The 12,049-nt window shown below is 32.7% G+C and overlaps 1 protein-coding gene across 2 annotated transcripts; it reads left to right on the forward strand.

The window, feature by feature from the left end:
* The first annotated feature begins 4,928 nt into the window (after positions 1 to 4,928).
* Positions 4,929 to 11,587, forward strand: LOC110099534 (two-component response regulator-like APRR2). Of its 2 annotated transcripts, XM_028691748.1 has the most exons (12): positions 4,929 to 5,074; positions 5,186 to 5,575; positions 7,114 to 7,193; positions 7,472 to 7,538; positions 7,669 to 7,715; positions 8,184 to 8,261; positions 8,348 to 8,989; positions 9,073 to 9,213; positions 9,451 to 9,720; positions 10,281 to 10,358; positions 10,445 to 10,519; positions 11,213 to 11,587. In XM_028691748.1, the coding sequence occupies exons 2-12, from the start codon at positions 5,446 to 5,448 to the stop codon at positions 11,369 to 11,371; spliced, it is 1,767 nt and encodes a 588-aa protein (XP_028547581.1). In that variant the 5' UTR covers positions 4,929 to 5,074; positions 5,186 to 5,445; the 3' UTR covers positions 11,372 to 11,587. The 2 variants fall into 2 exon arrangements, with proteins under 2 accessions (XP_028547581.1, XP_020682384.1); XM_020826725.2 differs by having other exon boundaries at positions 4,944 to 5,575; positions 8,348 to 8,959.
* Positions 11,588 to 12,049: the final 462 nt, after the last annotated feature.

Consider the following 12,049-nt stretch of genomic DNA (forward strand, 5'->3'; position numbering starts at 1 on the left):
CTATTTATATAATCGCAATCTGCCACCCACAACAACCTAATCACCGGACGAATAGGACGAGCTTGTGGGCCCCAACCTGGTCACCGTCCACAACCTCGAACTGGATGACGCCGGTTCAGGCCTTCCGGTCTAGCTCGGCCTATCCGACGCCGTGGAAGACAGAGGCCGAGGCACGGATCCGACTGTGCAGCACGGTGTACGAACAGCTTGTTGTAGTTAACGGGATTAACTGCGTTGGAAAACGCGATTGTCAGACCATATTGTGCTTCCCAATCTAATCCAAACGCACTTGCGGTGGTTAGAAACACATAACAAAACAACTCTCGCGTGCTTTTAAGATCACATAATGTATAATAAGTATATTAAGTAAGTGCTGAATTGAAAATTTTAATATAAGGTGTAAATTGGTCAAAATATTATAAATATATGAAGAGCCATCAATGGCTGCAAGGCAATTTTTAGTTAAATATATTATTTTAAAATGTAATTTAGAGTCCATTTGAAATATATTTTTAGTTATTTTATGTAATTTAGAGTCCATTTGAAATAATTTTTAGTTATTTTATTTTTCAGATACTAATTATAATTTAATTTAGATATTACTTTTTTTATCACTTTCTTATTATTTTTCAAAAATTTTGCGATTGAGAACTATTATTTCAATCATAATAATTAAGTTACTTTCATCACAATAATTCACAAATAATTTTATAAAATATCTAAAAAAGACCCTTAATTTAAGATTTATTTAAGGCAATTGTAGATTTTTTTTAAATGATTGTGAAGCTGTTATTGAAAAAATAACTTTTTTTAAATTGTTGAGGACATTGTTGATATATTCTTTTTGAAAAAAATGAAATAGTTATTTTCTTAAACCTACTGCATATTAATTAAGGCATGTGTACAACTTTTTTATTGCTTCTTAGGCCTTCTCCAGCCGTTCGGCAAACAGGCGAATGGAGAGCCTCAGACGTCCCAACCGAACTCCATTTTTGCCGCCATTCAGTCGCTGATGACAGTGTTGGCGTCGCACTGTTCACTTTCGTCATTTCTTTCTCTCCACCGAATTCTGCCTGAGAAAGGCACGAAAGAAACGACAATGATTTGGGGGCAAAATGGCGTTCCACTGGAGATGAATCACGACAATTTTTGATTTTACTGCATTTTGCAGTGAAAAATGAGAGTTTCGGTTGGAGATGCCCTTAAAGCTGTTAAAAAACCATCCAAAATGAAGTCTAGGTTTCGTTTTGGATAACTTTTTACTGATTCTTAAAGAAGTTTTTTAGTACAAAATTTAAAATTTTATACTAAAAAGTTATTTTAAGAAGCAGTAAGAAAGACTGAAACAACTTTTTTACTTTTCTTTAAAACAACTTTTTAATACCAAAATTAAAAAAAAAACTAAAATACTGCTTTAGAAAGCAGTAAGAAAGCTAGCTTCATTTAGGATGACTTTCTTACTGCTTATTAAAGTAATTTTATAGTAAAAAATTATAATTTTTTATTAAAAATCTTCACTAAGAAGCAATAATCTGGTTGTGAGAAGCATATTCTCACCATAAAATTTTTTAGAAAAATAGTGAGAAATCATAATTAAAATAGTAGCTAAACAGAACGGTGGAAAAAACCAACTCAAAGAGATTTAATTCACAATAGTAGACTAATTAATTTTAATAAGATAGAAAAAAATAGTTTCTTATAAATACGAATGAAATAAGATATCGTTTATGTTCATATTAATTACTTTTTATATTTCTACATGCACTTTTTTTATAAAAATATTTTATTTTAAAAAAATCTGAATTATTACTTAAATATATATAACACCAAATTTTAGAAAAATGAAAAATATATGTATTAGTTTTTATGCGCGCGTGTGATTTTTTGTATGTGGTAGTTGACTGGTAGCTGGACCCTTTATGTTGGCAATAATTGTATTTGTGATACTTTTTTAGCAATATTATTTTATAGGCTGCTTTCACTTTTTTTTTATAAAAATTTTAAGGGAAATTTTAATTTGGGCATTCTTAGTAGATATTGTATATAATATTATTTGTTGCATGATAAATATGTTGCAAATAACAAAAAAAAAAGTCATTTGAGGTGCTTAGAAATTTTTATCTTCATGTGGATATTTGTAATAAGTGTATTTATTGGGGTGTATGTGGATGACTCAAGTTGAATTTAATGAGAAGAGCCTCTGATCTCTTGATTGATCTTATTTTTCTTGTTGAAGATGTAATAAACATTTTGTGTTGAATTTTGATGCTTACATGGTGATTATTCAAATTGCTTTTGATGAGCATTGTTGATCACACCAATTGTTATTTGCACTCTACGCGATGAATAGGGTCAACATAATAGCATATTGCCTCATAAATAAATATATCGCAGGAACTCTAGACCCACTCATGGAATTTAGCATACTTTAGAAGAGGATAATTAAAAGTATCCTTTATGAGTCTCTCATTCATTTTAGAGAATTCCAGAAAAACGATGATGACTTATTTAACGAAACATCGGAGATTTACATACATACCACTTAATACTATGCTATTTACATATTTAACATCTAAAACTTTAATATTACTTACATACCACCCATAGTTCATTTTCATACCAAATATGAGTGGTAGAAATGAAATATATGAGTGGTAGGAAAGAAATGTAAGTGGTATATTTGATATTAAAATAATATAGGGTGGTATTCATGTAATATTAAAGTTTTAGGTGTTAGATATGTAAATAGAATGTTATAAAGTGGTATGTATGTAAATTTCCCATCAATAAAATTATGAATACAACTATGTGCAAGCTTGTCTCTTAACAGTTGTAGGGAATACCTAACAAAAGATATATCAAACGTGTGTTCAATGTGCATAATGGGTTTATAGTGATCATCATACTCATAAGGGTTAAAAGCCTCATTATATGGATTAATTGCAAGTACTTAAACCCTCTTGAAATAAGATATTGTAGAATTGCATCATTTAGAGATAAAGCCGCTTTGATGTTACGATAAAGAATAAGTTGGTTCCTTTCCCTCAAAGGGATTTCTCTCGAACAAGGTGTCAAAGCTCATCTCTTATGATATCAAAAAAGTGATGTTAATTTAAATCCACCAAAGCTAGTGGAGGATTACAAGTTGTTCAAATAACATAGAAAGGATGAGTTGAACCCATAGTCTTCGAGAGAACATGATGAGGCTATAATGGAGGAGGAGCTACAACATGAGGAGATACTGCTTGAGTTGAATAAATAGGATTATCCCTAAACCAATGCTAAATTTTTTTGTGGAAAAAATCCATCAAAGTGTGATGGTACTTTTTATTTTCCAACCTCTTCTAAGAGTTAAAGTATTTAAACTTGAAGTTCTTTCATCATATATATATGATTCTATAAAGTGAGACTTGGGCGGACTTCACCACCTAGAATATGATATTTTTAATTAAGAGATTGATTGTCACACATTTAAAAAAATATTTGAAGAACCTTGAGAAAATTTCTCACAGATTATGCCGAACTATTATTTGCTAAAAATTTTATGGTGATAGAGAGATTGTATAATATCCTAGCTTTATTCAAATATCAACTTCATATATGGAAGTTATTAGATACGCTATAATTTTTTACATGAAAATTTCAAAAAAGGCAAAAATCTTGAGGTTTGCCACAATTGTAATAATTTACTACAATTATTTGATTTTATGTTATAGGAGTAATAGAAGTTGGGCATCAACAGTAGGACAATTGAAGTTCAACAATAATGTTGGACATTAGTAGTTACAAGACAATGATCGAATGATGAAAGTTAGGCATTGGTGACAGTGAATGCTGATTGTGGTTGTCAGCATTGATAGTTGGAAAATGTGATATTGTTCTTTAACTCTCAACTCACACATGTAGAAAATGACATACTATCTATATCATTTTGATAGGATACTTTGGTAAAACTGGGCATAATCTAAAATATTTTATCAAATGGTCTATATTTACTGCTTCGATCATTGATCACTTATCCAATATTTAAGTTCCTTAATTATTCAGATCAATCAAATGATATTAGGCATGTTGGATTCATCTCATATAGCAACTCAACTTGACTATAAGCAAGTAAAATTTGGAGACTATTTGGTCACTCGATTAATGTCTTAAAATTAAATCCTTGTCGTCGTGCATTAAAATAATTTTTTATGTATATTAAATAGTATTTTAGTTTGCTCGCCTACCTCACTCTCTTAGTCTTGGATTGCCGTAGAAAAAAAGGAGGAGAGGAGAGAGAAAAATTAGAATTTTGGTCGCAGATCCATTTCGTCGCTTTTATGAAAATTGCTCAGATCAGTGTAGGTGACTTTTATCATATTTTTGTTTTCAAAGAATTTTGGTACAGATTCATGATCATACTGATTATCACTATTATAAACTGATTGATTACATGCATATTGCTTCTTTACAGTGATTAGTTTAGTAGTAAAATTTTATTGATTGTTGTGTTTTTTAGTTCATTATATATGGTTTAATGATTTCAAGTCAAAGAATTAGTGAATGTTGATTGTGTTTTGATCTATAAAATCATTATGTTTATATTTATTTTATTGAAAGAAATTAAATAGTCTTAATTATTATTATAAAAAGATTAAAATATAAAATTTTCTAATTTAGATTCTGGAGTGTCGCAAACACTATCCCCAATTACAAAAACGGTGCATCATTTGTAATCAACGACATAAACAATCACAAATATAAGCTTTGAACAATAGTTCGTAATCTAAGCTCCCAAATAATAAATTAAGGTGAATATTTATGTTTGAAGCATGCATCCCTATATATATATTATGTTTATCCATTATTAATATATGTATAGACGGCTCCAAAATGATATTTTAAAATACTACTGTAATAAGATAACATGTGGCCTGGAGCAACTTACCACAAATCACATCCATGTTCTCGTATCCATCTTTAATCTCATCAAAATGACTCCGTGACTTTCTCTCTCTCTCACCTTCTGAATTATTTGAAAGGCAAGAGCAGCATTTCTGTGGCTCTGGTCCTATCTAAAAATGCAGGGAGAGTAAGTCCAATCTCTTTCATCTTACTCAGTTTAGCTTTTGGCATATACTCAACTTCTCATCAGTCCGTTTGGTGCTCTGTGTTGACATATTATGATCTCTCCTGCATTTAGCACACATTGTTAAGTTCTCTTCCTGTGCTGTGTTCTAATTGTGGCATGGAAGCCAATCCTTTTGGAGTTGGAGGGGGCCGAATCTTACAGGGAAACTTTGTCAGAGATTGAGCTTGAATGCTCTGACAATTTTTTTTTTTGGTTCTGTTTGAAGACTTAGAATTGGTGAAGAGAACAAGTGAATTGAAGAAACCAGTTCAGTTTTGAAATGGATAGTTCATGTATTTGTTATTTTGCTTGAGAGAGATGCAAAACGAAATATGCCTTGCTCTGCTGATGATTTGGCTTTGTGGAAGGATTTTCCTAAAGGACTTGGGATCCTCTTATGTGATCAAGATAGAGAATCTGCAGCTGATACTAAAATGAAACTTGAAGCCATGGATTACACGGGTAAGAAAAAAATTCAGCTAAGTTCTTCTTTCTGCTCTCTTTATATTTTTCTAAGTCAACTAGTAAGGTTTTCATCAACGATATGGTATTTAGTCTTCCTTTTCTCTTAAAGTCTAAGCTAAGTTGAACTCTTTCTTTGTTGATTAGTATGAGATTTCAAATGGAATGTTAGGATTTTATTCAAGATTCCCTTCCTTTTGAGGGAGATCCTTCTGCTTGGAGCTCAAATCAGTATAAAAAAAAAGGAAAACAAAAAGAGCTTTGTTTTTTTCTTTTCTTCTATTCTAATAGATCTAAATCTGAGCTCTATTATGTTTCAAGCTCTATTTTCTCTAGAAAAAAATATGATTTTCTGAAGCAAAATATCTTACAGAAGATTTTGTTAAACTTGAGAGCCATTTGATTGCAAGTACAATTTTGCATAGATTGGGAATTTTTTTAGGGGGGATTTATGTCATTTCTAATCCATTAATGTTGGAATATATTTGTTTTAATCATGAAATTTATTTGATTGCCTGTATATCTATTTTGTGTTAAACACTTAGAAATTATTTTACATCTTTTGTTAAAAAAATTCAGGATTAGAGATTTTGAACTATATTTTGATTAGTGATTATGCCTTTTGCTTATCATTGCGCTTAGACTAATTATATAATTAGACTGTACATCAGCAAATAATAAAGTAATCGTTAGGTCATTTCAATTGTGATTTGAAGGCTATGAATTGAAGTTGTGGATGTTAATGCATAATAAGATTGCATGCATCAGTCCTTCTATATTGTTAAAAGCTTCATTATTGAATATTGGAGAAGTTTTTAGTAGAGATAAGTAGTTAAAAATAGACATCTGATTTGAATATGTACAAGAAAGTTTTTAAAATGCACTCACCTGATAGGTAGATAAAATTAGGTGGTGTTTGGCATCACTATATGTTTTTATTTTTTTATTCTTGTTTATATTTTGACATTAAATAAAATATATTTTGTACATGTTACTTTGTTTTGTTTATAGTGTTTTTTAAAATATAGGTTGTTTTTATTTTCATTAAATATCGAATAAGTTAATTTACATGGTTGCAGTAGTAGTTACGACACAGCCCCTAATTGTTGGATTAATTATTTTGTGTGGACGCCGAACACCGTCGGGAGACCAATCAGAATGCATCACATCACCCCTTCGCTCGGTACCGCTGACGGGGCGCATTCTGATTGGTCTCCGGACGGCATTCTGTGTCTGGCCTCCTCACAGAATAATTTCTCCAATTGTTGAAGGACTAGGAGGAAAATGGAAGAGTGCCTTGTTCCAAGATCTTACAGATCATTTTTGGGACAGGTTGTAAACACTTGGCAGCATTTTTATCCAGAGACAGCAATGGAGCTTTGCAATCCACATACAACTCTTGGAAAAATATTTCTTACATCAACCATATTTCTTAATGCGTACACCATTTGAATCATATTTCTTACATCAAGGTTTATTATTATCTGATATTGGTATGCTTACTCTAAGCATAAAATAACGAACTGTGACCTTTTCAGTATACTCATATTGCAAAGAAGAAGATGCAATGGAAGCTGTTTTAAGGAAGGCTGAGAACTACCATATTGCAATTGTTGAGGTAATTTCTTAGTGAAGGAACTAAATCGAGATAGCTAAATAACAATGAGGATTAAACATCTGGCTTTTGAGTATCCCATTTAGCTAACAGCTTATCAGGATTTATCAAGATTTAATAGTTTTCATGCTAAACATTTTTCAGGCTTTAATCCTCTCATGGTTTACTAAATCTGAATATTCAGGATTTACTTCAGATTTACTAAATCTACTTGTAGCCAAACAGCGCCAGTGTACTTTTGTTATTAAAGCTGTATTTGGCAATTCTTTGATGTTTTGTAGGTTGCTGCTATCAATGGTCATGCCAGCTTTAAGTTTCTTGAAATGGTTAAGGACATTCCAACTATAGGTATCACTCCAAAATTTCTTACTGTGGAGGATAACTTACCCTTACTAATAATATGAAATTGGCAATCAAACTTCTATTTTAATCATTTGAATGCTTACCCTTTCAAATTCATTGCCTTGTTTTGTTGCAGTTATTTCAGAAGTTCATTGCTTGAACACTGTGATGAAGTGCATAGCGGTGAGTTCCTGTTGATTGCATTGAATCATCACTAAGAAAGTCTATTTACTTGTGTTCTAAAAGCTTAAGGAAAGAGATGTCTTATGACATCCTGAGCTTGTTCAAGATAGATTTTTATACACTCAACAGCCCAAGATTATGCAGCACTAACATTTTTCTTATTTAGGTTTTGTTTGGGATAGCTTTCATACTGCATTTTAAAACTGTTTTTTAGTTAAAAATTTTAAAATTTTAAAATTTTTTGTACTAAAAAGTTATTTTAGAAAACAAGAAGAAAGCAATCCCAAATGAAGCCTTAAAGTGTATCTGACAACAGCATGGGGCTGTTGGGTGTTGCAAACTGGGTTTGAAAGATATAATCTTTTTTGCTAGTTCTCAAAGTTTCACCTTGGGCTCATATAATAACCGAAAACTAAAGCTAATATTTTTTACGTTTCATGTAAAAATCACAATTTTCCATTTTTTCAGCTCGGTGCAGCAGAATTTCTTCAGAAACCACTATCAGAAGAAAAGCTTAGAAACATATGGCAACATGTTGTCCACAAGGTCATGATCTATTTTCTTTAAGTATTTCATTCATGTAATAAGTTGATAAGTCAAGAGAAAATCCTGAGTGCATTAGTCCTGAACAGGCATTCAATGCAGGGGGAAATGCTATCTCAACTTCATTGAAACCCATTAAAGATGCAGTTGCAACAGTGTTGCAGATTCAGTCCAATTCCAATGAACTTAAAATTGAAATTCCTTCACAACTTTTTGATATGGAGCAAGAGCATGAAGTAATATATGTGAAGGAGAAAGAGAATGATAAATTTTCGGCGCCTTCAACCCCACAACAGATTAAAGGAGAAAGATTGAACGAGGCTGAAACTTTTCTAGATCAACCTGATTGCTCAGAGAAGGATTGTGCAATAGAAGATAAAGAATTATCTGAAACTCCGAAATGCATCCTTTCTGAAACAAAATTCGTCGACAATGCTTGCAATAACATCACTGTTGTAGGAAATAGTGATGAAATTGTTCCTTGCAAACAAGGGACAGCCACAGCTGAAGAAGAATTGAATTCAGCTGAAGGGTCAAAAGCTGATGAGTGTAATTCTGCTAAAGAAATCTCTTTACAGTTCTTATTCACAGAAAATGTAGAAAATGACGATTCCGATTCCGAGAAGCAAACAAAAAAGAAATCATTCGTTCAAAGTAATTCTTGCTTGAATAGAATCAGAGGAAGTAGAAGAAAAATGAAAGTAAGAAGTCTTAGGACCAGACCAAAATCAGCAAAAAACTTTTTCATTCTCTATTGAGAAACTCTTTGCTTTCATATTTACATATGATTAAACAAATTTACTTGACAATTCAGGTAGATTGGACACCAGAGTTGCACAGAAGATTTGTTAAAGCCATTGAGCAACTGGGTATTGATCAAGCCATTCCTTCAAAGATACTTGAGTTGATGAAGGTAGAAGGACTAACAAGACATAATGTAGCCAGCCACTTGCAGGTATGAGTCTGAGACAATAAAAAACCTTATCTTTAAGGAAATGGGTCCTAGTTTCCAAATCTATTTAATGTGATCTGAGACAATATTTATCTTTACTACTCTTATCCTTTTTTCTCTTGGAAGCTTTAACAGTGCATGCCAGAACAATGTAGCCTTAATGCACTTTCCTAAAGCTTACAACACCATTGAAGACCATTAGTAGAAATTTAGGATGGCTCTGAATTTTCCTATATGCAGAAATTTAGGATGCATAAAAGGCATATTTTGCCAAAGGAAGATGATAGAAGATGGCAAGTACACACAGATCCCACACAAAGAGGTTACATGCAGAAACCAATCATGGCCTTCCCTCCTTACCATTCTAACTATATAATTCCACCAAGCCAACCTTACCCAATATGGCCCCATCAAGCTTATCACGTCCCAAATGTTCAGATGTGGAGGCATTCTGGTTTACCAACATGGCATCCACCTCCTGAGAACTGGCAGACCAAGATTTACCCAGAGGTATTTATTAAAATTTCTTCATTTCTTAGTTGTCTTGAGATTTATCATTTCGGTGGCTTTGGATTGATTTCAGCCAAGGCCTGTCAGAAACTTACTGAAAGTTCTGCATTGGATCAATTTTGACCAGTTTTAATGATTCTGACCCAAAAAACATGAAAACTAGTTAAATAGTAGAAACTGTTGAAGCAACTAAATCTTAAACTCAGGCTTGGTTCGAAGCTTGGGATGGCTTTCTTCCTGCTTCTTAAAACAACTTTACTAGAAAGTTGCTTTAAGATGCAATAAAAAAAGCCGTCCCAAACGAAACCTCAATCTAAACCATCAAAACAATATGTTCATCAACCGAAACTCATAAAAAAGATTTATATTTATGACTCTAACATTTTAGAATTAAGCGAAACTCGACGACCAAATCAAAGTAACAAAACCGAAATCATTATGACAGTAACGAAATCGAAACCGAGGGTAAAAACCTTGATTACTATGCTTCTCAACATCATTATATCCTTAAAGCTTTGATGTTTGATTGTTAGAATCTGAAGAACCATGAACTGTTTCAGATTCATGCAGATGCTTGGGGCTGTCCTGTCCTACCACACTATAGTTATGGCTATGGCCAGTTCTACATGCCTCCACAGGTCATTTTCATGAAGAAATGCCATTAAATTTTCATAAATGAAAGGATTCATCTTTTTAATTCTTTGTTCTTGTCTTCATTATGAAGGGTCCAGCCATAAGTAACAGTGGGCAAGATGCCAGCGGTGATAGAATCCTGAAAAGCTCCTATGATCATTGCCCGGTAAATCTATACTTGATATAGCTAATGTACATGGATTTGTAGTTTTCCTGTAATTGCCTGCCTGAGAAAATGCAGTCATCTGTGACTTCGTTTGGGACGGTTTTCTTACTGCTTATTCAAGCAACTTTATAGTAAAAAAATAAAAATTTTTGTAATAGAAAGTTGATTTATGAAGCAGTAAGAAAGCAGTTTGCTATTCTATTTATTTCTTCTGCCTTTCTTCTTCATTCTCTGTATTCTTTTCATAGAAGTAGTTGGTTGTTTGGCTATATCCTGTGGAACATAAATGCCACACCCACATCCATTGGTCTTGACCGACCCCACCTATTTGTCTGATTGGCTTACTCGACTATAATTGTAATTTGCACCTGCAGATTTTGTCAATTATCACACCCTCTTCAAATTGTCTATGTAAAAAAAGAAATGTGCAGGGTTGGAATGGACAATGCATGTGCTCGCTTCATGTGCCATCACATGATAAGCATGCAACCTTACGTGAATAAATCTCCATATAGCAAATGACAAATATAAGATTTATTCATGTAATTTTCAACAAATTAATAATTAGATTATGTGGTTTGATTTGAAAAAAAAAGTGTTGTGAAGTAATTTCTGAGAAGTGAAGGTGTTTATGTTAATTAGGCAGCTTTAAGAATTTTAATTATAATCTCTTTTTTTTGTTTTCTTTTATAGGCTGAGGAGGTTATTGATAAGGTGGTGAAAGAAGCAATGAAGAAGCCATGGCTTCCCCTTCCTCTTGGCCTTAAGCCTCCTTCCACTGAAAAAATCCTAGCAGAGCTCCATAACAAGGGAATTCACACTATTCCTCCTCTACCTCGACGGCGGAGCTAATAATGGCGGCGGCGGTGATGATGATAGGGGCAGCATTAAGCTCCTTCAATGGAGCCTTTGATGTAAATGAAATGGCCAACAATGAGCTTAGATGAAGTGGTCCTCTGTTGTTCTCTTGATTTTTCTCATCAAACAAGTAGAGCCATTTGTCATTTGTGTTCATAATTAGGAAACATAAAAAAAAAAATTTACATCGAGTGATTTCATACATAAAAATTAATTCTTTATGGACTCTTAACTTTTGATATGAAAGCAGCATATATTTAATAGAAGTATGACTAACATGAGGAGGAACAAGACATTAGGAAAGAAAAAAGTAAAAAAAAAAAAAAAACTAAAGATTAGTGCGGTCTTAGTGGGTTGAAGAATCTCATAGTTCTACTTAACCACTATCATTGAACCTCCACCACCTCCTCATCATTATCAAATTGTCGCCATTCAACATCCACCATTACATTTCATATTGAAGTGCTATCATTAGACCGCCGTCCCTGGTCATCCTCATTAGAACATTATTGTTTGACCACCATTATTAGTACAATGCTACTCAATCACCATAATCGAACAATTGTTGTTTGACTATCATCATCGCATCACTGTCTTTGGACCAACGCTGTCTAACCTCTGTCGTTAGATCACCATTATCAGACCAATATTATCAGATCATCATCACTCAAA

Source organism: Dendrobium catenatum, unplaced genomic scaffold (genome assembly GCF_001605985.2).
Source record: "Dendrobium catenatum unplaced genomic scaffold, ASM160598v2 original_scaffold_62511, whole genome shotgun sequence".
NCBI classification, from domain to species: Eukaryota; Viridiplantae; Streptophyta; class Magnoliopsida; order Asparagales; family Orchidaceae; genus Dendrobium; species Dendrobium catenatum.

Excerpts from the sequence above, each read along its gene's own strand:
- LOC110099534 (XM_028691748.1), top strand. The coding sequence starts at position 5,446 with ATGCCTTGCTCTGCTGATGATTTGGCTTTGTGGAAGGATTTTCCTAAA. Across the intron at positions 5,576-7,113 it reads TGAAGCCATGGATTACACGG|TATACTCATATTGCAAAGAA; the intron begins GTAAGAAAAAAA and ends TGACCTTTTCAG. Across the intron at positions 7,194-7,471 it reads ACCATATTGCAATTGTTGAG|GTTGCTGCTATCAATGGTCA; the intron begins GTAATTTCTTAG and ends GATGTTTTGTAG.